The sequence below is a fragment of the Hypanus sabinus genome, chromosome X1 (genome assembly GCF_030144855.1).
Source record: "Hypanus sabinus isolate sHypSab1 chromosome X1, sHypSab1.hap1, whole genome shotgun sequence".
In the NCBI taxonomy this organism is placed as follows: Eukaryota; Metazoa; Chordata; class Chondrichthyes; order Myliobatiformes; family Dasyatidae; genus Hypanus; species Hypanus sabinus.
Window position 1 is genome coordinate 22,551,834 of NC_082738.1, and position 26,699 is coordinate 22,578,532.

At 41.4% G+C, this 26,699-nt stretch overlaps 1 protein-coding gene across 1 annotated transcript in view; it reads left to right on the forward strand.

Annotated features, from left to right (window-relative positions):
* The window catches only part of rdh5 (retinol dehydrogenase 5 (11-cis/9-cis)), a 78,055-nt gene that overhangs the window by 44,062 nt on the left and 7,294 nt on the right, over positions 1-26,699 (forward strand). The window contains exons 2-4 of the mRNA XM_059956044.1: positions 19,692-20,008; positions 21,164-21,422; positions 23,865-24,028. Of these exons, the coding sequence (XP_059812027.1) occupies positions 19,696-20,008; positions 21,164-21,422; positions 23,865-24,028 (736 nt within the window). The 5' untranslated portion in view covers positions 19,692-19,695. The remainder of the gene's footprint in view (positions 1-19,691; positions 20,009-21,163; positions 21,423-23,864; positions 24,029-26,699) is intronic.

The window sequence follows — 26,699 nt, forward strand, 5'->3', positions numbered from 1 at the left end:
GCATTTGATTGATTTATGGGATAAGATAAATGTTGATGATGAGATTAAAAAAATCTTTATTAGCAAAGAGACCTTTAATTCAAAATAAATTTATTCCTCTTACAATGGATAACCAACTTTTATACAATTGGTTTTGTTATGTACCCCGTAACTGGTTGTCTTACCAGCAAAGATAGAAGTATCCGTTGGAGTCTGGTACTATTTTCAAAACAGTGCTTATTAGTAAATATACAAATCAATGTCAACAATGCAAATATACAGATAAATCACATTAGCAATACTAAACCTAAAAGTGTGTGTATAATAATAATCAATAATAAACAAGCTCTAAACAAGGGGATAATGAATTGTCATATGTGAATATAAAGTTCAGTTCAGTTCATACAGGCTGAGGTAGTTGTTGGTCGATGTGTTGTTGTGGCCATTCAGGTATGACCCCTCTGTCCTTTAGCTAGACCGTTCTTCTATGGTGGACTCGTCACCCAGGCAAGGGTGAACACACACACAAGCCCCCACCGGCCTCGCTATAAACACTGTGAGTTAAAATTGACCAATCCTTCGTTCGGTCTCCGATGCCCCACACCTTCTCGTGGGTTCCAACACTTAAGCAGTGCTCACTAGTGTGTCTCCTGGTGTGTCTGAGGGGTGTCTCCCCAGACCTCACTTTTATCGCTACTTACGGGGTCTCAGGTGTCAATCAGCTTTGAATGGCTTAGTCCATCAAACCAGCCCACTCCGGCTGTCCACTAAGGAATTTTAATGAACAGAATTGTACCAAGTAAACAATCCTTCTCAGAAGCCATAATTCTTACAGGAGTCATAATATGATGGAACAACAAGACTCTCTCCCGGTGTTATCTCTCCCTTATCTGAAGCAAATGTTCCAGTCCCAGTATGTTTTTACCTTTGACTCTCTTTCTCTCTCATTAGCAGCATGGCAACAGTAACAGTTTGTGATTCTCCCGGTGGGGGGGGTGGGGTGGAAACATGGGCAACTGTGTACCCTTCTGCCCATCAGAGCTGTTCATCCTTCGTAACAGTTTCAAAAAGGGATTAGATATATAGGAGATTGTTTTGAAGGAGGTATATTAATGTCATTTGATCAATTAAAGAATAAATACAAAATATCAAACAACACTCTTTTTTGTTATTTCCAATTAAGGGCTTATTTAAGAGATAAATTGGGTCAAACAATGTTATTGCCAAAACCTAATGAAATAGAAACTTTAATTCAAAAAGGAAAAATTAAAAAAATTATTTCTTGTGTGTATAGTTTGATTCAAAAGCAGGCAATTAAACAAGGAATTCATAAGTCAAGACAAAAATGGGAAACTGATTTGAATATTAAAATTGAAGAAACAAGTTGGTCAAGACTATGTCTTGACAGTATGACAAATACAACAAATGTCCGGTTAAGATTAGTGCAATATAATTTTTTATGTCAATTATATATTACACCACAAAAAATAAATTAATTAAACCCAAATTTATCTGATCAATATTTCCGATGTAATCAAGGCATTGGTACTTTTTTACACTCTACTTGGTCTTGTTTTAAAATTCAACCTTTTTGGACAAATTTAAGAATTTTATTGGAACAAATTGTTGGAACGCAACTTCCACATAATCCAACATTATTTTTACTAGGCAATATTGAAGGCATAAAACCGAAATCCAAACTGAATAAATATCAGAAAGAATTCATAAAAATTGCATTGGCAGTAGCCAAAAAGGCTATTGCAGTTACTTGGAAAGCAGATTCATACTTAAGTATAGATCGTTGGAAGAATGAAATTTTCAGCTGCATTCCACTTGAAAAAATTACTTATAATTTAAGAGATAAATATGAAATATTTCTGAAAATTTGGTGCCCTTATTTACAAAAGATAGGATTAAATATATAGGTGCTCCAAAGTTAAAATTATTGGTTATTTGGGGAAAGAAATAAATATATATACTAAAGTTATTATGAACTCCATGGAGCATGTGGGGATCTTCCGATATCCAGGCATTCTTTCTTTCTTTCTTTTTTCTTCTCTCTTTTTTTTCTCTTTCTACAGGGATATGTTAGGGGGGAAGGGTTGATATTTTTTTTTCCTTCTGTAACCATTCGAAAACTCAATAAAAAAATTATTTAAAAAAAACATTATTGATTGTCATCTATGTCAATGATCTGGATGATAATGTGGTTAACCAGATCAGCAGCTTTGTGGATGACACCAAGATTTGGGTATAGTGGATAGTGAGGAAGACTATCAAAGTTTGCAGTGGGATCTGGATCAGATGGGAAAATGGGCTGAAAAATAGCAGATGGAGTTTAATTCAGACAAGTGTGAGATGTTACAGTTCAGTCTTACACAGTGAATGGTAGGACACCGAGGACTGTGGTAGAACAAAGGGATCTGGGAACACAGGTACATAATTAATTGAAAGTGGTGTCATTGGTGGAGACATTGGTGAGGCCTAATTTGGAGTATTGTGTGCAGTTTTGATCATTTACCTACAGGAAAGAGGTAAACAAGGTTGAAAGAGGACAGAGGAAATTTACAAGGATGTTGCTGGGTCTGGAGGATCTGAGTTATAAGGAAAGATTGAATAGATTAGCACTTTATTCCTTAGAACATAGAAGACTGAGAGGAGATTTGATAGAGGTATACAAAATTATGAGGGGTATAGATAGGGTAAATGCAAGCAGGCTTTTCCCACTGAGGTTGTGTCGGACTACAACCAGAGGTCATAGGTTAAGGGTGAAAGGTGAAAAGTTTATGGGAATATGAAGGGAAACTTCTTCATGGAGAGTGTGCAATGAGCTGCCAGCACAAGTGGTTCATACGAGCTCAATTTCAATGTTTAAGAGAAGGTCGGATAGGTTCATGGTTAGTAGGGATCTGGAGGGCTATGGTCCCAGTGCAAGTTGACGGGAATAGGCAATCTCAATGGATCGGCACAGACCTAATGGGCCGAAAGGCCTGTTTCTCTACTGTACTTTTCTGTGACTATTACTCCAATTAATTTGGATTTGAATTTTCCACAATGGATTTAAGCATAGCCAAATCATGGAAATTTATTCAGCTTTCAGGATCTGTGCATTGTAGGCAAGACCAGCATTGATCGCTCATCTATAATTACCCTTGTGAAGGTGGGGGATGGGTGAGCTGCCTCGTTCCTTGTAGATAAGACCATAAGACATGCATGAAAATTCACAGTTTAGTGAAGCTTAAATGCTGCAGATATACATGTATGCTTAGTGAAATTCTGAGTTCAGTAGAGAATTATCTTCCCCATTTGCCTGATCTTGACTTACAGCGAGTGGCATTGCATTTCCTTCTCGGTGCATTTCAAAGCTGAAGCGATGCTCCGGGTCTGTCCGCCAAGATGTATCACAATGTCTACTCTGAGCTTTGTGTGAAGAATTTCCCAATTCAGTCCTAAACTGATTTTTTTACTGTTTTGAATAGGAGTCCCCTTGTATTATCCTCCATGGGTTATAGTAAATGTGGTCAGCCTCTTCCATTTCCAAGACTAAACCCTGCAGGAACAGCACTGAGATGCCTGTTCTCCCATTTAAGATCTATCTAGTCATTCAACATAATTAAAACTTCCTAATTCTTCAAAGTTTAGGCATTGTTTTTCTCAGCACTGTGTCTAGTTTTTGAATGGCTCCTGTGACCAGCAATAGACAAAGTTCTGACCAAATACTGATGATCATTTGCTCTGACCAGTATTTTACTGTTTAGCTCATTTGATTTCTACTGGCCTTGAGAAATGGACATGTTGAGTACTGAATCTAGCATAAACCAATGAGTCTCTATCAGCTTCATCCTAACTGTTGCTGTCATCCATTTTATCATTTTACTGTGCAAAACTTTCATCCACTATTTATTTATTGTTGTGATTTATTGTTGTCCTTTGATGCTAAACCCAAACTTAGCATCTGGCTAAAAGGAATTCTGAACATTTTGTGATGACTGGCAACCTGTGGTGGGCTTGAATTCTAAGAAATACGGTAATTTGTCCAGCTAGCCCCTAAAACCGCATAAAAATGAAACATTTAATTAGGGCTGTAATCCTGTTAATATATTAGTCGTAAATCAATGTGATTCTATTGAAATCTTCCATAATTGAAAGTGCATAATGGATTTGAATGTTTAATGATCTGAAGTGACAAGGTTCTTTGCGACTTTAAATATTCAAACTCCACCCTCCATGAGTGCATATAGTCACACCCTTCTATATCAGCTTTGCTTAAATTAAAACAGCTTTCCTAAACTCTCAGTTCTAAGCATCTAAAACAGCTAAGCGCATGCAAACAGGAACGCTCTGGATAAGAAGTGTCAGTTCATTTTTCCATATTCTGGGTAAGTTAAGTTAAGACTATTAAGGCTGCTAATGAACAGAAACAGAAGCTAGTTTAACAGAGTCTTCAATGGAAAGACTGGCTGACCAAACAATGTATATTTTTCCTAGCCGCTAACATCAAACAGCTTTCCCAATTCAATCTTATCTTATTCGCATAATATCACTTTTTATTGCCGATTTTATTCACATTTCTTTGAACTTTTCTCTGAGGAAGATGGGTGATATGTTGGGTTACCAGGGCAACGGGCAATTTTGGTAAATGTACTTGGGCAAGAAGCAATCTTCTGGAGCTAGCAGCAATTCAATATAATGTGTCATACCTTTCACTTATGTTTTCCAGCTGGGCTTCCAGAATCAGAAGTAGGAACCAACTTAATATTTTTTTTACTCCCCTTCAAGTTTGAGATACTGCCTGTGTTAAGAGTCTGCTAATCTAGCACAGTTTGTGCATCTGAGATCTATCTTGGTAGAAAGTTCCAAGTTGTACCATTTCCTCTGCTCTTTCCCAATAAAATGACTCTCAAATGTAGTATGTGGTGACATATATGTACTTTGATAATAAATTTACTGTGAACTTTGAACTATAGCTCTAATTTTGAATATAACCTGGAATATAGTTTCAATTATTATTACAATTTGTTGTGTGGGAAAGAAAATCTCTTTTTTGCCTAGTTTCTATGCTAGCCCTTATATCTTATAAATTGTATTGTTTTGCAAGTTAATTTCTAGTCATTGAAACAGATCTTCCTTAAAATTCCCAGCCTGAACTGCAGCAGGTGGGCTATTTTCAAATCCAACAGATCTGCATGGTAAGATTAAATTGATAACTCTTCAAAAGTTGTCATTCAACAAGAACCTCTCTGCACTTTTTGCCACATGGTTTTGAAACAGCTCATTTGAGGGCTTGTTATCAGAACCTCATACTTTATAATACAATGCAAATCGTACTCTTGGGAGAAACCCCAGCAATGGTATAACGTTCTGCATCTCTTCCAATTTTCATTTCTGTTGTTTGTTTTACACTATTCCTAAAAGTATGAATTATTTCCATTGTATCAAAGTCAACTCTGAAAGATTAAATGGCTATCTTTTACATGTGTGCAGTGTTACTGAAATTGCACCCACGCAGAAGAAAAACTACCAATTCAGCTTCATTTTTGCACTTGCTTATCCTGATCTCAGCTCTATCAAGAGAGCCTGGGTCTGATTCAAGACCTCCCCACTACAGTTGCCTTGAAAGTAAAATGCTCACTTTCTTGTATCTTGTGACATCAAATTTTAAACTGAGATCCTGCCTGCCTATCAGGAAAGCATTAGTGTCCGTGGCAATCTATTGAAGGGCTGCAAAGTGGCTCTTCCAGACAAATGACTCAACGTGTCCCATTTGTTGCACGCATGTCTTCCATGAACAAAATCGCTGGTGTGATTCCCAGCATGGCCATTTCAAAAAGTATCAAATAACTGTTCAATATATCCTGAGCATTTAGCATAATTCTATATAAATGGAAATTTTGTGAAAGACTTGGGAATAGTTTTCCTTGCGTCTGCAAGGTACCTTTTCAGTAGCTGCGCACTGAGACAGTGACTCAGGTGTACATAAAATTGCAAGCAGAAATCTAAAGATCCCATTACTTCATTGTACTGTGTGTTAGTTATCAGAAAGCAGCTTGCCTCCACACTGCTTGTTTGCATTTTGGTTTTCCCCTTCCCATCTCAGGGCCCAGCATTGCCTTTGTATTTCCAGGCTGGATAATCACATTGGATAAAGGAACAGAAGGACGTGTTGGTAAAATTACGCAAGTAGGAATGGGAGAAAGATTATGTGAAACATAACCATGAACCAAGAGCAAATGGTCTGTTTTTGTGTTGCAATATATGTGAGTTGTGGATCTGAAATTGAAATAATATGCTTGCACTTTCAGATATTTATTCTTTCTTTTGAATCCTACACGTATTTGTACAACACACTATGCCGAGCAGGCAGATAGCCCTATGCCACAGATGCACCAGACCAACCTAGTCACACTCAGCTGCTTGTCGCAGTGGCATGGCCAAAAGCAGAGTTTCAACCTGTTGGCAGAGTCAGTGACCAACTTCTCTCCCTCAATGCCTAAAGTACTTGTATGTCATGCAGCTGAGTGCAATTACTTTTTACATTTGCAAGATCTGTAGAAACTGCTGGAGCAACTTCCAGTGTCCTTATAGACAACATATTGCAATGTTTGCATTCAATTTTGAACAGACAAAATAAATATTTAGCTAATGTAGCAACCTAAAATCAATATTCTTCCATTTTGCAACTTATTTGCTTACTGTCCATTACACCTGCTGTCACTTTAGGGCAGCAGTGAATGTCCTCTGTCCCTGTCTGTTGTTGGCCCCTCAGCTGTTAAAAGCATTCTTCATTGCTGTGTCCATAACAGTTTTGTTTGACCAGTCAAGGTTGTTAGCCCAGGCTGAACCTCTGAACCTAGAGGATCAATGTACCACTCTTTATCTGGTCTCTACTCTTTGACCTGTTTGGCATAGATGACCCCACCAGGAGTCAAAGCACAAAGCCCTGACTCCAGCTCATGACAAGGTTGTGGTCTTCTTGGAGGATTTTGCCTTAAAATATCTGATTTAGGTTTTAATCCAATACAGTATACCATAAAAGCTCCCATAGGCCAGTCAGGTCAATACAGTACAAAGAACATCATACAACTGTGTGTTTAATAAGTTTTATTTCTTACATATTTCTAAAACACTTTTGAAACCTACTTGAAAGCCTCTGGATGCTAAATTTTCAATTTATGCATGTTGTCATTTTTTTTCAGATCCACTCTGCCAAACCAGTGACACCTCCCCTTACTATCCTTAGTTGGTTACACAAACCGACACACTTCTACATGACAGGTGTCACTGCATTTCCTTGATTGACCTATTCGATAGGGACTCCCCCAAAACAACTCCTGGAAGAAAGCCTGCAGCCACTGTCAATCACTGGCAGTGAAATTCATTACTTTATTGTCTAATAGTTTCATTATTGGTGCAACTAACAGGTTCAAGTTTATATCTTCCGATTCCTGTTGCTGCATGCTCGTGAAAGAGTAAAAGGTGACACGAGCATCCAAACTACCAAATTGAATGCTCACAATACAAATAGATCAGGATTTAGATTTATCCTATTCATTAGCAATTACAGATTCAGTGATAATCTATCCTTTTTTTTAGTCTTCTGTTTCTAGACAGCATTGTTGTTTAGATCTCCCTCTTAATGGCCCTCTGTATAAATTGGTTCCTGGTTTCCTGGTTTGTGGGCAATTCAGAGTTAATTTTCCTGAGTTAGGATTTAACCAGATTAGCAGGATGAAGCTAATCCTGTATGCCATTTTCACTGTGGAGCTGCTTGTGTAATAATGTTTAATAAATGAAATGCAAGTGGGTGGAAAACTAGTTCAAGGTATTACAGTAGGGCTCAAGGCCTGTTTTGACATGATAGTAGGGATCAACATTACAATAGGGCCAAGCATTGGAATTGGAGTTGGAAGGGTGGAAATATTAATTTTTCAAATTAGATTCTGAAGTACAAACACTAGTGAGGCTGGAAACATGGCCAACCAACCCTCTACACTTTCCATCTGGACTCCATATGTCCTGGTGAAATTTGGACTGTTCATTTCCCTCCACAGATGCTGTCCAACCCGCAGAGTTCATAAAGCATTACAGCACAGAACAAGCCCTTTGGCCCACAATGTTGTGCAGGCCTTTCAATCTACTTTTAAGATCAATCTAACCTTTCCCTCCTACATAGCACTCTATTTTTCTATCATCCATGCTCCTATCTAAGAGCCTGTTAAATGCCTCCAATGTATCTGCCTCCACTACCTCCCCTCTACTCATCATTCTCAGTGGGGTGAAAAACTTACCTCTAACATCCCCTTACACTTCAATTCCTTAAAATTGTGTCCCTCGTATTAGCCAAAGTCTCTGTGTGCCCACTTGATCTATGCTTCTAATCATCTTGTACACCTCTATCAAGTAGCTAATCATCATCTTTTGGGAAAAACCCTAGCTCACTCAACCTATCCTCATATGACATCCTCTCTAATCTGTGCAGCACCCTGATAAATCTCCTCTGCACCCTCCTTAAAACTTCCACATCCTTTCTATAATGAGTTCTTCCAGCTTTTAGTGCATTGCTCCAGATTCTAGCATCTGCAGATTCTCTTAGCTCCTCTACACTGTCCATCAAGGTAGGCTGCCAATTCTTTTCAAACTCTCTCCATCTAGGAACTCTGGCATTAGTTTCCTCAGTTAACTTTGTACTTTGCAAAGAGCTGAGAAATCCCAACTGTATAGTTGAGTCGGTGCCCACATAGCTGCAACAGCAGCGGAAAGGCAATCAGCACTGATAATTGCATTTATGGCCTCTCCTGTTATGGCTCATACCTGGTAGAAAAGCTCCAAGGCCAGACTGCATTGTCTTACACTGGGTAATCCTGTCACCCATTGAAGCCCTGTGATGTTTCCAACACAAGTTTCTCTTCCACAAGTGGTGCTGCCCCTTGGAATCTTGGTGGTTTAGCTGTGTGCACAGATAGGGCCAGGACGGTAGCGTAGTGGTTAGCACAACATTCCACAGTACAGGTGACCAGGGTTCAATTCCTGCCGCGGCCTGTGAGGAGTTTGTACATTCTCCCTGTGACCACATGAGTTTCCTCCAAAGATGTACCAGTTGTAGGTTAATTGGTCGTTGTAAATTAGGCCAGGATTAAATTGGGGGATTGCTGGGCGCCACGGCTCGAAGACTCTATTCTGCGCTGTATCTTAACAAATAAATAAATAGGCTGCTGGGGAAAACTATCTCCTCAAGTGATTTTGAAGGCCACAGAAGCACAATGTGTCAGCCTTAATTTCTGCTTGAATGCCTGTCCCTCATCCAAATGTTGGTTACCGGTAATTGGTGTATCATTGTCATAGGGACAGTGAAAAGCTTTTGTCTGCATGCCGTCCAGACAGCTCATCCCATGCATAAGCACACTGAGGTGGTACAAAGGGAAACAGCATGCAGGATATGGTGTTACAGTTACAGAGAAAGTGCAGTGCAGGTTATCCACAACAGAGGAGCCCTCTACACAATGGGACCTTCATGTGAGATTAGGATGGTCTATGTGGGCAGCCTCTGTAAGCAGGTGCCAGGACAGTGATGGGCCCAGATCAGATTCTTCACTTCAGCTCCCAAGAAGCCATTCTTCCCCATGTCTAATGAGGAAGGGTTGAACGACCTGGGGGTTTTCTATTTGGAGCAAAGAAGGGCAAAATATGACTTGGAGGTTACAAGTTGATAAGAGGTACATACAGAGTGGACAGCCAGTGCCTTTTCCCCCCAGAGTGGAAATGGCTAATGTGAGAGGACATATTTTTTAAGGTGATTGGTGGAAAGTACAGGGGGGTGTATGTCAGAGGTAAGATTTTTTTTACCCAGAGAATGGTGCTTGCATGGAATGTGTTGCCAGGGTTGGTGGTAGAGGCAAATACATTAGAGACATTTAATAGACTCTTTGATAAGCTCATGAGATGAAATAAAATTGGAGGGATATGCGGGAGGGAAGCATTAAAATGATCGTGGTTAAAAGATCAGCACAACATCATGTGTTAAAAGACCTGTACTGTGCTGTACTGTTCTTTGTTAAATTGGCTACTACGTCAAGACCAACTTTCACGGGGGGCTTCAAATGCTGCTGCTTCCAAGGGGTGAGCGGTTCTGTGATACTAGAATAGCAGGGCTCGGGAACCTTAACAAAATATTTTAAAGTTTGTCCTTGTTCATTCCTGATTCAGCTGCAAGATGTATTCACAAAGAAATGAGACATTGAAAGTGAGTTAAAGGCTATAAAATTTGATAAAGCTACTCATTAACTGCTTCAATAAAATGCAGGAGGAGAGAAAACAATACTCTGATAAAATGGCAGAGGGAACCCCAGGTGTTTGGCAGCCTTGTGTCAGTCTGTCCCTTGTCACTGGTTGCGACCCCAGCCTAGAGCGATATACTCCGTCCTGGCACAAGGGAGCAGCTTTTCTGTTTAAATACCCTTCCAGTCCCCTACCTTGTACCTTTCATTCAGTCATGGCACCAATCTATACCTTCTTATCTCTCACAACCTTTAGCCTTGACAGAGAGGATATCTTTTCCACCGTTATCTAATCTAAAGCCTACATACTCCTGTACATTCCCAAAGTATTACCACATTTCCAAGTTGATACAGTCTTGTGTTACACATTTTTGTATGTACAAAGGAAGAATCAAATAGGACTTCTGGGAAAAAAAATAATTCTCTCCATAAAGGAATGAATCAGTCAGCATGGATATTTTTAACATACTGTATGCTCTACAATTGCATGAATACTGAATGTGTTCTTCTTAGATGGTCTCCCATTCAAGTCCTGACCGCAAGACCATAAGACATAGGAGCATAATTAGACCATTCAGCCCATTGCGTTTGCTCCACCATGCCATCGTGGCTGATTTACTATCCCTCTCAACCCCATTCTCCTGCCTACTCACTGTAACCTTTGATACACTTACTAACCAAGAACCTGTCAACCTCTGCTTTAAATTCTTCCTCATCTCTGTTCTAGAGGGACTGTTGTAACATGAACAAAGTCACTGGAGAGATGCAACTGTTAGATATAAAAGTAGTCTTTCATTCAACAAAATGAGACCACTCTCTGGAGGAAAAGGCCTTTTTGATCCAACATTACATGACATTTTATATGCTAAAGATCAAGATTCATGATTCATTTATTCTCAAAGAATGTATAAATTATACAGCCTTGAGAGTTGCTTGTTCACAGGTAGCCACAAAGCTGGAAACCTGAAAGAACCCAATTAAAGAAAAAGAATAAAATTAAAAATAAAAGACCAACACTCAATACACAAGGGAAATAAAAAATACATAAATCATGCAAACAATTGAAGTAAACAATAGCATTCTGAACCAAAAAATAAGCTCAGATCAGAACCCCAGAGTAAGACAGTTCTATAGTGACAATGCTTCCTTTGAATTATAAATAATTTTCTCAACTCCTTCTTTGCACCCACACTCCAGACACCCAACATGAATGCTAATCAGCATTGTCTGGTTTTCAATTAACTGATGAACACAGCTCCAGGAAACTATTGTCCAGGGCTACATTTTACATTTAATCTACAATCCACATTCAGGTCTAAAGATTGGTTGCTGAAATTAATATTTGCTATATACCCTAATTCTAGAATATGCCCCAACAGGGATGTCCTTCTATTCTGAGACTGTGCCCTTTGGTCCTGATCCCACTATTAGAAACATCCTTGCCACATCCACTCTATCTAGGCCTTTCAATATCCGATAGGTTTCAATGAGATTCCTCCTCATTCTTCTAAACTTCAGTGAGTACAGGCCTAGAGCCTTCAAACACTACCATTATGTTAACCCTTTAATTCCCTGGATAATTATTGTGAACCTCACCTGAACCCTCTCCAATGCCAGCATATCCTTTCTTAGATAAGGGACCCAAAACTGCTCACAGTACTCCGTGTGGTCTGACTGATGCCTTATTAAGCCTCAGCATTACATCCTTGCTTTTATACTCTAGTCCCCTCAAAATGAATGCCAGCATTGCATTTGTCTTCCTTACTGCTAACTGAATCTGCAAGTTAACCTTTAGGGAATCCTGCACTAGGAATTCCAGGTCCATTTGCACCTCCGGACCAGACCTGACTCTGCTGAGTGCTCACAGGGAGAAAGACAAGAACACTGATCCATTGCTGATAAGTCATCATATTGGAAAGGGTCAAAAGGCCAACAGGCAATCAGGGACGAGGTGCATTTCACCATCCAGTATTGCAGGTTAAAATGCACAGCTGCAAAGAGTTCAGTTTGTATCTGCCCACAAACTAAATGCCAACGATCAGATGCATTGATATTACCCTTCGTGCGTGACTGCAACTAAGTAATGTTTTGTTTCCGTTCCTATGACTTCAGTTGATTCAAGTCTCCACGGGATTTCAAATCCTGAGTAAAAAAAAATCTGGTTTGTCAGAGACCTCATTAAATAAATCCTAATGCAACTCAGAGATTTTCTGCTTAGACCTAAGCCCTTAAAATCCTGTTAGAGGAACACATTGTTTTTAAAAAGGAATCCCTTTGAGGCTGCTCAGAAGCCACAGTGTATGAATGTATTTGCTAAGGAGCTTTATCGCTTTCCACGACCTTGTATTCCTGCTCATTTTCATTTTGTCATTCAGACTATGATTTACGTTGTGTCACACTGTGATCTGTATGTCCCTGAAGGACAGCCGATTCTGAATACAAGAAATAAGAGTAGGAATAGGTTATTTGCTCCCTGGAGGCTGCTTTGCATTTGTTAAGATCGTGGCTGATCTGATATTTGGTCTCACTCCAGCTTTTCGCCTGCTCCCTGTAACTCTCAATTCCCTTGAAGTCTAAACATCTGACAATCTCAGTCTTGAATATAATTAAAGATCTCAGCCCATTCCTCCATATCTCAGGCTTTAATCCAATCCTCACAGTGCGTTGCATCAGGAAGACTAACCGTACGGTCAATGGTTCCTACCACCTTGGTCATTTCCTTTTCTCTCTTCTACCTTCTGGATGGAGATACAGGAGCTTGAAAACCTAGACCTCCTAATTCAAGAACAACTTCTCTCTCCACTGCTATCAGATTTCTGAACCAATCAGAATCAGATTTATTATCACTGACTTAGATCACATGAAATCTGTTGTTTGGCGGCAGCAGTACAGTACAAAGATGTAAAATTACCATAAGTTACAAAAGTAAATAAATAGTCAAAAAATAGAAATAACAAGATAGTCTTCATATAAATAGGACAGTTTGCACTTGCTTTTTACAAAAAGTGCACAGAAACAATTTTACAATTTCAGAACGCTACAACTAAAGCGCTTTCACTCCATTTGCAACAGGCAAGATTTAGTTGGTAACCACCCATTTTCATTCTGCTTCCCTCTCCCATTCCGTCAGTCCATGCCTCCTTTATTGCCACAATAATGCTGCTCTCAGTTTGGGGGAGTGGCACCTCATATTCTGTCTGGGTAGGCTTCAACCTGACATCGATTTCTCTTCCGATAATTTCTGCCCCTCCCCCTTCTCTCTTTTTCCAATCCCCATTCTGGCTTGCTTCTTACCCTCACCTGCCTATCACCTCCCTCTGGTCCCCCTCCTCCTTCCCATTATCACATGGTCCACCCTCCTCTCAGATTCTTTCTTCTTCAGCCTTTTCCCATTTCCACCAATCACCTCCCCATTTCTTACTTCATCCCCCTCCCCCAACTACCTACCTTCCTCCTCACCTGACTTCACCTATCTCCTGCCAGCTTATATGCCTACCCCTCTACCTTCCCCCCCCCCCCACATTCTTATTCTGGCTTGTTTGCCCTTCCATTCCAGCCCTGATGAAGGGGTCTTGTCTCAAACTGTTGACTGTTTTTTGGAGGTTTCATGCCACTAACCCTAAGTGAACCCCTTATCTGAACATTTGCCAGCATTTAGTAATCATCCTGGTGACAGAGGGAAATTAGTGTTGTAGGATATTCAGTTATGGCAACCTCAGAACCTGGGGCTTTACTGTCATTGTAGGAAATTTTTTGAAAGATCATTAGCTGCCCTATCTGAATGTCTTGTCAGAAAAGGCTGGTAACACAGACAACATGGTTCAGGAAAAAGATTTGTCATGCCTGGATGAATTCCTTCAAGAGTTTACTGGGTTGAGGTAGGTGACACAAGTATTGCACATTTGGTCTTTCTGAAAGCTTTTGACAAGGTAAATCACAACTGGTAAGTAATCAAGACCTCTGTTGGAAAGGGAATGGGATGCATTGTGCAGCTTTCATTAGTAATTGTCATAAGGGGACAGGAGGCTGGACCCAAGTGCAGGATGCAGGCACTGAAGTACTAGGGACAGGACGGGAACAACTAAACGATAGACAAGATGTGGTGACCATGGTGTGTGTGAGGGACATGACATTCAAGGTGATTCTGGGATTCCAGGAGAGTCTTAGAGTTCAGGCAAGGCAGGATCCCAGAGTTCACTGGGCAGGCCACATAACTCCTAGGCAGGGCCCGGACCTCCCAGGCAGGAGCACAGTCCCTGAGCAGGTCACAGGGCACCTGGGTAGGTTGCAGGGCACAACCCATCAACAGCAAGGGATAGGTTGGGGGCAGATACCTCTGGGCAAGCCACATAACTCCTAGGCAGGGCCCGGACCTCCCAGGCAGGAGCACAGTCCCTGAGCAGGTCACAGGGCACCTGGGTAGGTTGCAGGGCACAACCCATCAGCAGCAAGGGCTGGAAAGGGGCAGAGTCCCCCACCAGGCAACAGCAGTCCAGCCAGGTTTTCCCAACAGAGGCAAGGGATAGGAAGGGAACTAGGTCCAGGGTGACTGCCAGACTTACTCAAAGAACTCATCTTTAACCAGGGGACCAGCACCCCCAACTCTACTCAGTCCCAGAGCCCCCAATATACACCGCCAGCCGATGGGCATCAGCTGCGCCTCCTTGAGCCCCAACAAGCCACGATGATCCACAGGTGTGACTAATTAGGCTCAAGGGCAAAAGGAGAGACGGCTACAAGACCTGGAGTCCTGAGTCCGTGGACCAGATCAAGACCCGGACTGCGGGCTCCGGACTGGACCATAACAGTAATAGCCAGTCTATATGGAAACCAGTTATTAATGCAGATTTTCAGGGATCTATACCAGAGCAATTACTCTTTGCAATCTGTCTTAGTGATGTAATAAATGGTATTGGTTCATTATTTCCACATATGCCATCATCTATAAGATGATGAGAGGCATTGATCATGTGGATAGTCAGAGGCTTTTTCCCTGGGCTGAAATGGTTGCCACAAGAGGACACAGGTTTAAGGTGCTGGGGAGTTGGTACAGAGGAGACGTCAGGGGTAAGTTTTTTATGCTGAGAGTGGTGAGTGCATGGAATGGGATGTCAGCAACAGTGGTGGAGGTGGATGCGATAGGGTATTGTGCTGAAGGTTTTCTATGTTTCTATGATACAATGAAGAAGTTGACTTGCATATTGCTCATATAGATCAAATCATTACACAGAGCCTTTGGTAATGGTACGCAGTGCAGTCTCGTGCATTGGTGGTGAATGTTGAGGGGAGAAAATGGATTGCTAATCAAGTGGCTGCTTTGTTCTGGCTGGTATTGAGCTTCTCCAACTCCAAGAAAGTGGAGAGTGTTTTGTCACATACCTGACTCTCCTGACTTGTGCCTGGTAGATGTTGGAAAGACCTGGAGGTGTCAGGAGAGAAGTTATTTGCAACAGGTTACCCAGCCTCCAAACTGCTCTTGGAAACATTGTGTTCATGTGGCTGGTCCGGATGAATTTCTAGACAACGGTGACCCCAACAATGTGAATGCCATTGAATGTCATAGAAACATAGAAACCTCCCATCAACATTCTTCAGTTCTTTTCTACATGGGGTGTATCCAGCTCAGCTGTTCTTTTATGGTGGTATTTTCTACATATGCCAGTGAATTCCACACTCAGTGGGAGGAAAAAGGTAGCCGATTTTTATTGGATTACCCAATGTGGCTGACTGGCTCCACGTGACTATATGCATTTTGTTTGGTGGATGTATCAAAGTGTTGCTGAAGCAGTGTGTTAGCACCTGGACGGAAATTGGTGTAAAAATTCTCTTTAAGGTATTTTTTTAAAATGTCTTAACCTCTGATGCAGGGGTTCTCAACCATTTTATGCCCATTAAGCAAGGGGTCCATTGTGCCCAGGTTGGGAACCCCTGCTCTAATGAATACATTGGTACATTGAGATCCAGCTTTCCCCAATCTCATGCAGAAGGATACATGGTGCCATTTATTCTCGGAACCAAATAAGGTCCTGAATAAGGAAGCCCTTGGAGCTCTTTGGAAGTTTACAACGGTTCTTTAATCTACTTGCAGAATTAGTCATTTCCTGTAACTCAAAGTCAGCTGAGAATCTTGTGTGAGAGATTAGTAAGCAATTTCTATTAGATTATCATCTAATCAGTGGTCAGAAGTGTCAAATACGTTATATGCAGTTTCAAAATACAAATTGCACAGCCAGACATGACCAATGAAGCAGTCATGAGCTGCATTTGATTAAAAATAGAAGAACAACTTGAAATTGTAAGTTTTAAACTAGTAAAGTCTTAGGTATCTTTTGACTTCAATGTTAAGAGACCATTTTCCCACATTCAGACAAAGCATGTTTGATTGCACACACATTTCCTTGACAGTTAGTGAATCACCACAGGTAAACACTGTTTCTGTTGCTCATTATGAATGAGCAGCAAGAGTGGTCATTTGGCCCTTGAGCCATTCAAGAAGAAGACAGCAGTAACATCAGCTCTGCATTCCAACCTAACCATGTCAACATGTCATCCCACCACCAACAATCTAACTACTTCCACCTTAAAAGTAGTCAGAGTTATAGGGCAATAAAACACAGAAACAGGCCCTTTGGCCCATCTAGTTCATGCCAAAATGTCATTCTGCCTAGTTCCAAGAACCCGCACCTGGACCTCACAGCTCTCCATAACCCTCCAGCCCATGTACCTATCCAAATTTCTCTTAAGTGTTGAAATCGAATCCACATGCACCACTTCCACAGGCAGTTCATCCTCTGAGTGAAGGTCACCCTCACCTTAAATATTTCACCTTTTTCCCCTTAACCTATGACCTCTCAATCTAGCTTCACCCAACTTCAGTGGAAAAAGCCTGCTTGCATTTCAAAGTTTAAAGTGATTTATTATCAAAGTACATGTACATCACAATATACAAGCCTGAGATTCACTTTTTGTGGGCATTCACAGTATATACTAAAAACACAATAGAATCAATGAAAGACCACATCTGGTCAATGTGCAAATACAAAAAGAAATAATAATAATTAAACAATAAATATCAAGAACATGAGATAAAGAGTCCTTGAAAGTAAGTCCATGGGATGTGGGAACTGCTTAGTGATGGGGTGAATGAAGTTGAGTGAAGTTATTCCCTCTCGTTCAAGAACCTGATAGTTGAGGGGTAATAGCTCTTTCTGAACATGGTGCTGTGGGTCCTGAGTCTCCTGTACCTTCTTCCTGATGGCAGCAGCACAAAGAAAGCAGGGTCTTGGTGGTGGAGGTCCCCGATGATGGGTGCCGTCTTCTTGCCACAGCACTCCATGTAGATGTGCTCAATGGTGTACACACTACCTTTTGTAGGCTCTGCTGTTCAGGGGCATTGGTGTTTCCTACCAGCCTGTGACGCAACCAGTCAATATACTCTCCACAAGAAACTTGTAGAAGTTTGTTAAAGTTTTAGACGATGTGCCGAATTTTCGCAAACTTCTAAGAAAGTAGAGGCACCACCATGCTTTCTTCATAATGGCATGTGTGCTGGACCCAGGACAGATCCTCTGAAATGATAACACTGACCAATTTAATGTTGCTGACCCCCTCCATCTCTGATCCCCTGATGAGGACTGGCTCATGGTGAAGAAGAAGGGAGGCATTACCGGAAGTTTGAGAAATTGATATTTATGCACTCCCATTCCCATTTCCCTCTCTCACCTTATCTCCTTACCTGCCCATCACCTCCTTCTGATGCTCCTCCCCCTTTTCTTTCTTCCATGGCCTTCTGTCCTCTCCAATCAGATTGCCCCTTCTCCAGTGCTGTATCTCTTTCTTCAATTGACTTCCTAGTTCTTAACCTCATCCTACTCCCTCTCCCGGTTTCACCTATTCCTACTACATAGTACTTCCTCTTACTTTCTTTATCTGCCATCTTATCTCTATTTTCTGGTCCTGAAGAAGGGTTTCAGCCCGAAACATTAACTGCTTACTCTTTTCCATAGGTGCTGCCTGGCCTGCCAGCATTTTGTGTGTATTACCAATTAGCTGGAATGTACATAGTCAGGGACGTGATTTCCAAACCTGTTCTGCAGCCTGCCTGCACGGATACACAGGCCTCGCTGCAGAGTCCATGGTTGGAGCAGTGTATAGGGCAATTATAAGTGATTTTTTAAGTTTGATTTTTAACTATAGTTGCTCACATCAAAATAGGTTTTTAATTGGCATTGTACTGTGTTCATGAGAGATAAGGCTGACTTCTTTTGCCTTACCTGCTCTGGTAAGATCATTCAACGTCTTTGAGAAAAGCTTGCTTGTATACATGACTTATATAGTAAATAATTTTCTTGCTGCTCCCGTCAGGCAGGAGGTACAGAAGCCTGAAGTCCCACACCACCAGGTTCAGAAACAGCAGTTTCCCTTCAACCATTCTGAAACCAACCAGCATAGCCCTAATCACTACCTCAGTACGGAACCACTGTGACCACTTTGGTCACTTTGCACTAAAATTTACTTTTTTTTTGTTCTAATCATGTTTTTTCTTGTATAAAAGTTTCTTTTGAATATTTGTGTCTCTAATGCTAAGTGTCTGTGATGCTGCTACAGGTAAGTTTATCATTGCACCTGTGCCTACATATATGACAATAAATTCGACTTTGAACTTGACGTTATAGTAGTATCAGGGCATGTATCGGAGCCTATGGCACTGTGCCCAAGATGGCATGCATAAAATTTTGTTGGCTAGTGGCATGCGGTGCGCCCTTGATTCTTTAAACCCCATGCATAAGAAAAATGTACATAATGATTATTTTTACTGCCAGATGAAGCAGCAAATGATTTTTCACAGCACAAGAGCTGTGAGATGTTTTCACAGGAAACGTCTCACACCATCTAGGTGCCAGCTAGACGGTTGCATGAACACATAACGTTCGATGATATGTTTTGAAATCCTCACAGATCTGATGTACACATCAGTATTTGGATAGCAAACAGTTTCAATATCAATGCTATTTAGAAATGATGATAAATTATATCTTTCAGTTGTCTTTTTAAAAGGTTAATATTCGTAATTTCAAACAGGTTTTTTAAATGTATCATTTATTTCAATCCGTCTCTGTTATAATTTTATTGATAGTAAAATGAAAAATACACATAAATAAGCAACAGGACTCATCCTTTTTCCTTAAAAGTCTATAATTCTTGTTACTAATTCATTAATCAATGATAATATTTTTTCAAAATTACCGCAGCAGATGAGAGAATTTCTTAGAATATTATCGCCAATTTGGGCCCACACTCACAAAAAGGTTTGTTAACCCTGTCCTGTTGCATACAACCAATTTCAAATCAAAGAAAGACAATCATTTAAGCAATTTCATCTTGTGAACCAGTTAAGATTTCTTTTGTGGATTAAAATATTCTGCCTCCTCCTTTCAGATTCATGTTGCTGTACCTCCTCTGCGTTGCTTTCTTCCTTGTCATTGGATGGTTTATCAAGGATCGCCAAAAGATCCAGGATGTCAAAGACAAGTACGTCCTCATCACTGGTTGTGACACAGGTTTTGGCAACCTTCTGGCAAAGTGCTTGGACCGAAAGGGATTCCGTGTCCTTGCTGGCTGCCTGACGCAAAAGGGGGTGGACTCCATGCACAGGTGCAGCTCATCCAGACTGAAGGCCATCCTACTCGATGTGGCTGACAGCACCAGCATCCAGAAAACAGCTGAATGGGTCCAGGAAGAGCTTGGAGAGAAAGGTAACCGTGAGCCTGCTCTGTTTATCTAAGGTTCAAAGAAAATTCTTAACCATTTAAACAAAGTACCATCACAAATTTTAATAGACTGTCTTCAACAGACCTATACAATGTTAAACGAGGTATAGTGCCTTCTAGACGTGTATGTTTGAGGTAAAGTAACTCAGCACACTTCCTTTCTGTAGAGGTGGTGGAAACAGAAAATTAGTGCCTTCAAAAGGGAATTGGATAGCCATTTGAGGAGGAATAATTTCCTGGACTGTGGGGAAGGAGCAGAAGAATGGGATGCAGCTCCACAGGAGGCCAGTGTTGATTCAATATCTAAATAGCTCCTCCTGTACTGTAGCAATTGGTCAGCACAGTGGCACTGCGAGTAGAGCAGCTGCCTTACAATTCTGGAGACCCAGGTTCAATCGTGACCTTAGGCGCTGTCTGTGTGGAGTTTGCATGCGGTTTGATTCCACATCCCAAAAATGTGCACGGTTGGTAGGTTAATTGGTCACTGTAAGTTGCCCCTAGTGTTGGGTGAGAGCTAAAAATCTGGAGGGAATCAATGAGAATATGGGGAAGTTAAAAAAACATGATTAATGCTGGATTAGTGTAAATGCTTTATTGATTATCAGTGCAGACTCTGTAGACTGAAGAGCCTGTTTTTGTGTTGTAATTCATCCATCTGTTCTCTTCTCATGATTTCGTTCTGCTCTCTGGAATTGAGAAATTTTGTTTGGAAGCAAGACGCAATGGAACAGACCTGACTGATCTTGTGTGCATTTTCCAACAAAGGGAGCCAAACTTGAACCATTTGTACCTTCTCCTTTATTTCTTTAAACACATTCAAACTTTGAAGCCAGAATTACCACGGTTACTCAGTGATTGACGTTGTTCATTGTTGGTACTTTGTAAAGCCAAGCTTTGTCTCAGTCAAGTCTCTGTTTTTCCCTTTGTCATTACAATGTGTACAGTGAAATCTGTCAATGGAAGATCTCAAATGTACCAGAGAAATTAGGCTGGTTTCAGGACATTCACATTATTCTTGTGCTTTCAAGCCTTATTTTCAGACAGAACCTCTTTTTATTTGAGTCTGGAAATAAAATTGTGACCAATGTATGCTGATTCCACTGGCTATTGCTAATTGTAGACATCTGCTCTCTATTCCAGGTCTCTGGGGATTGGTCAACAATGCAGGCAGATCTACTCCAATTGGTCCAACAGAATGGATGGAGATGGAGGATTATTATAAAGTCTTGAATGTGAATCTGCTGGGATTGATGGAAGTGACACTCACCTTCCTTCCATTGGTCAAGAAGGCCAGGGGCCGGATTGTGAATGTGGCCAGTGTTTTGGGCAGGATATCGTTTCTGGGAGGTGGATACTGCCTCTCCAAGAATGGAGTAGAATCTTTCTCTGACAGTTTGAGGTTAGCACCCTAACTTGCAAATGTGCAGAACTTCTCAGGTTCAGCAACACAAACTATTTTCAAAAAGACAACTATCCTTAGCTTGTGGGGTTTTAAAATATAATGTATAAGGGATGTGTTTCACCCTAATATTTTTGATGAGGGGTGAGTTGTCTTCTATCTGTTACACTGGACAGCAAATTTTCTCAAAAGTGTTGCTACCTCAGAAAAGTGTGCTTATGATAGATCGCTTGAAGCTGAACACAAATATAATTTCAGACTACTTGTATCACGTAGGAATTTGCAGAAACAGGAAATTAACTTTTATTGAACACAATGCATTTAATTGCGCAATGGTACTGAAGCTTTGCAATAGTTCAACTAAGCTAAAAATGTTGATGATTTTCATTTGTACTCAGTGTCTGAAGCTTCTTGCTTAAGTGTCCAACAATAATCAGCAGCATTGATGGATTCCAGTTGCCCTGACACCATTTCTCCATGACCGCAATGTCCTGGTGAAACCTTTCATCGTGCTTGTCGCTGATAACACCAAGATTTGCAGGGAAAAAGTCTAAAATGGGAATGTAGGAAATGAGTCTTTAGTGACATGTAGCATTTCATGCTTTTGGATGCTTGAAGCATGTTTTCAACCATATAGCTAGGTGCTATGTAGTCACCAAGAAAAACTTTCAACAACATCCTTGAATGTGATTTTCTCCAGTCCCACTAGAAGTTCTTCGAATTGCCTGTCATTGATGACCTGTTTGATTAATTGACCAACAAAATGCCTTCCTGAATCTTGGCATCAGTTATTCTAGGAAACATCAGTCTCAAATATCAAAATCCTTCTTAGAGATTTTTGTGCCTGGTAACAGCAGATTCCACCCTGCCAGCCTCGAACCCAGTGATTCTGCTTTAGCCTTTGATATAATCAGGTCATTTAACTCAGACTGAATTATAAGAGGAAGCTCACTCTACATAAAAGGTTTAACATCAGTATCAATATAGCTTTCCATTCCTGGCTTGTGCATCATGGCATCTTCATCTGCCTCCTCTGGGCTCCATGTCTCTGGTGGCTTTGATACTGGTAGACTATCGTCATTGAGCACAGGTCTCATGGCTGAAGGGAGATTGGGGTATTTAATAAATTTCTTGTTTTTAGCAGAGAAACCAGACACATTGGTCAGACAGAAGCAGCAGTCTGTCACACGATCCTTCTGCTCTTGCCATATCATTGGGACAGAGATCGGCATTGACTTCCGAGTACCTCTGAGCCAAGCTCTAAGATCGACAGCGCATGCTGTGCAACAGATGTGAGGAGCCCAGGCTTTGTCTTGGTCGCCAATTTTACACCCAAAGTAGAGCGCACAGTCTTTCTTAATAAGAGGAGTCAAGCTGCGTCTTCGAGGTTTAAGCGTATACTCACCACAAATATAACAGAAAGTATCGCGGCTGCTGTAACATTTGCAAAACGTTGCATCACAAATACTGCTGAAAATGCAATTGCTTTATTATAATGAGTACACTCATTATTCTATGCACGTAGGGCATGCGCATCAATGTGATCACAAATCGATATACTTGTAAGCGCAATGCATAGAATGGTGTGTGCGCGTGATGCTTTTATAACCTTTCTAAAACCTGTCGTGCCATGCAGCACCCACCCTGCCCAAGCATGCCCAGGTATACCTGGACAAGATAGAAAACTTCCCAGCTTACATTGTGGGCAACATTTTAATTGATTTGAATTATGAATTGAAATAACAAATATAGGTGGTTTCAGAAAAATGGCTTGTGATAGGGAAATTTCATGGCGATTTTCAAGATCAGCAACCCAAAATCCATAAGACACACCCAAAACTACTCAGGAAGCAAAATCTTTGTTGCCTAGTGTTATTGGTGCTCTTTACAAAACTAATAACCCATGTAAAATGCAGAAGAGCAGACTTGGCCTAATTCTGCTTCATCTGGTATGGAGGTACCAATGCACAGGATCAGGAGAGGCTTCAGAGGGTTGTAGACTCAGCCAGCTCATCACGGACACAACCTCCCCACCACTGAGGACATCTTGAAAATGTTGTGCCCCATAAAGACTGAATCCATCATTAAGGATCCCCCTCACCCAGGACATGCCTTCTTCTCATTAGCACCATCAGGGAGGAGGTACAGGAGCCTGAAGACGCACATTCAACATCTTAGGAACAGCTTCTTCCCCTCCGCCATCAGGTTTCTGAATATTCCAAAAACACATGAACACTACCTCACTATTCCGTTTTCGCACTATTTATTTATTTGTTTACTTGCTTTTTTTTTATTGTAACACATAGTATTTTAATGTATTGCACTGTACTAATATCATAAAACAACAAATTTTGCAACATACTGTTATCTCAGTGGTAACAAACCTGATTCTGATTCTGAGATGCCATGAACCTTGTAATTTCTTCTGCCTTTATGTTTCAGACGGGACATACAAAGCTTTGGTGTCCAGGTTAGTATTATTGAGCCTGGATTCTTCAGGACAGCTGTGACAAATCTGGAGACCATTGAAAGTGACCTGCAGAGACTGTGGGGCAAGCTGTCTGATGAAGTTCGCGAGAGTTACGGACAGAAATACTTTGAAAATTGTGAGTAGCCTTTAGCTGATTTTGGGTTTTGTGCATGACACCCATTCCAACTATCGGAAGATCCTGAAGCTGAATCAAGTTCAGTCATTTATTTCTGTCAGTAGCTTAGATGTTACCTACTAACTAAATTCTGACTTAAATGTACAGTCAATTCATTGATGTGTGAACTTGTTTGCTTATAATGATCTGGGCATTCCAGGCACGGAAGCACTGTTCTTCTCCTCAGCTTTTAACTGACATACTTACTGCCCATTGTACTGCCGGCGTTTAGGGCAGCAATGAAGGTCCTCCATCTCTGACGGTGTTCAGGGCTTCCTTCATCGTGTCAGTAGCTTCCTCTCGAAGTTCGCTACTGTCAGTCATGCGAGTCCTGGGTAGAGACTCAGGAATACAGTCAAACTCAGATGTAGAAGGCTTCCTCATTCCTGTTTCCACAAAAAATTTGTTTTATTAGTCAGAGTGGTTAGCCCTGAGCTGAGCCCCCGAACCTGGTGGACCAGTTCTTAGTCTGGCCTCTACTCTTTGACCCGTTTGGCATGGATGACTCTACCAAGCGCCAAAGCATAAAGCCCTGACTTCAGCCAACATAGCTCTCCAGGTCATTGAGGCACACAAGCCTCCAAACCCAATGGCAAAGTCCTGGTCCTCTTGGAGTCTTGGCTTTTAAGGATTTTGAACAAATGAGGGTAGAGGACAAACTGCAGAAAAGAGAGGGAAGGCCTTTGTAGAACAGTCCATGTTCCAAGTCTATACAGGTATCCGTCCCCCTCTTTTCCTTCACTACTTCGACGACTGCATTGGCACTGCCTCCTGTACGCATGCTGAGCTCGTTGACTTCATTAACTTTGCCTCCAACTTTCACCCTGCCCTCAAGTTTACCTGGTCCATTTCCGACACCTCCCTCCCCTTTCTTGATCTTTCTGTCTCCATCTCTGGAGACGGCCTATCTACTGATGTCTACTATAAGCCCACAGACTCTCACAGCAACCTGACTATTCCTCTTCACACCCTGTCTCTTGCAAAAATGCTATCCCCTTCTCGCAATTCCTTTGTCTCCCCCGCATCTGCTCTCAGGATGAGGCTTTTCATTCCAGGACGAAGGAGGTGTCTTCATTTTTTAAACAAAGGGGCTTCCATTTTTCCACCATCAACTCTGCTCTCAAACGCATCTCTCCCATTTCCTGCACATCTGCCCTCACCCCATCCGCCCGCCACCCCACTCGGGATAGGGTTCCCCTTGTCCTCACCTACCACTCCACCAGCCTCCGGGTCCAATGTATAATTCTCCGTAACTTCCGCCACCTCCAACAGGATCCCACCACCAAACACATCTTTCCCTCCTCCTCTCTTTCTGCTTTCCACAGGGATCGCTCCCTACGCGACTCCCTTGTCCACTCGTCCCCCACATCCCTTCCTTCCGATTTCCCTCCTGGCACTTATCCTTGTAAGCGCTCTAGCTAAAGAAAACACCTCTATTCTGAGACGGTGTCCTCTGGTCTTAAGACTCTCTCACCATAGGAAACATCCTCTCCACATTCACTCTGTCAAGGCCTTTCACCATTCAATTGGTTTCAATGAGGTCACACCTCATTCTTCTGAATTCTAGTGAATACAGGCCCAGAGCCATCAAACACTCTTCATATGACACGCTGTTTAATCCTAGAATCATTTTCGTGAACCTCCTTTGAACCCTCTCCAGTATCAGCACATCCTTTCTAAGATAAGGGGCCCCAAACTGCTCACAATACTCCAAGTGAGGCCTCACCAGTGCTTTATAAAGTCTCAACATTACATCCTTGCTTTTAAATTCTAGTCCTCTTGAAATGAATGCAAACATTGCATTTGCCTTCCTCACCACAGACTCAACCTGCAAATTAACCTTCAGGGAATCCTGCACAAGGACTCCCAAATCCCTTTACACCTCTGATTTTTGTATTTTCTCTCCATCCTTTCATTTCTTTTTCCGAAGTGCATGACGATACACTTAGCTGATGAATGCCGCTTATCTGATTTAGTGTGCCTGTAATCATATAACCATATAACAATTACAGCACGGAAACAGGCCATCTCGGCCCTTCTAGTCCGTGCCGAACGCTTACTCTCACCTAGTCCCACCTACCTGCACTCAGCCCATAACCCTCCATTCCTTTCCTGTCCATATACCTATCCAATTTTACTTTAAATGATAAAATCGAACCTGACTCTACCACTTCTACTGGAAGCTCATTCCACACAGCTACCACTCTCTGAGTAAAGAAGTTCCCCCTCGTGTTACCCCTAAACTTCTGCCCCTTAACTCTCAACTCATGTTCTCTTGTTTGAATCTCCCCTACTCTCAATGGAAAAAGCCTATCAGGCAGGATATACAAAGACTTGAGAACATGTACCACCAGATTAAGGGCAGCTTGAAAGAACATCTTGTACAATAGTGATGAACCCTCGGCCTCCCTGTAGGGTAATGTAATTGGTGGAAACATACATAATTCACAACCACCGACATTGAGTTGGTGTTTAAGAGGCTGGTCTGACGTGAAGATGTAATTATGTGAAGTTTATTTTTACCTTGTGTTTGCAATACAATAAATGAATTGTTATGGTTTTTCTTAAACATAAAACATCTCACACCGTGTTATTTGCAATTGGTGACCCTGATGCTCTTGGATGATTCCAG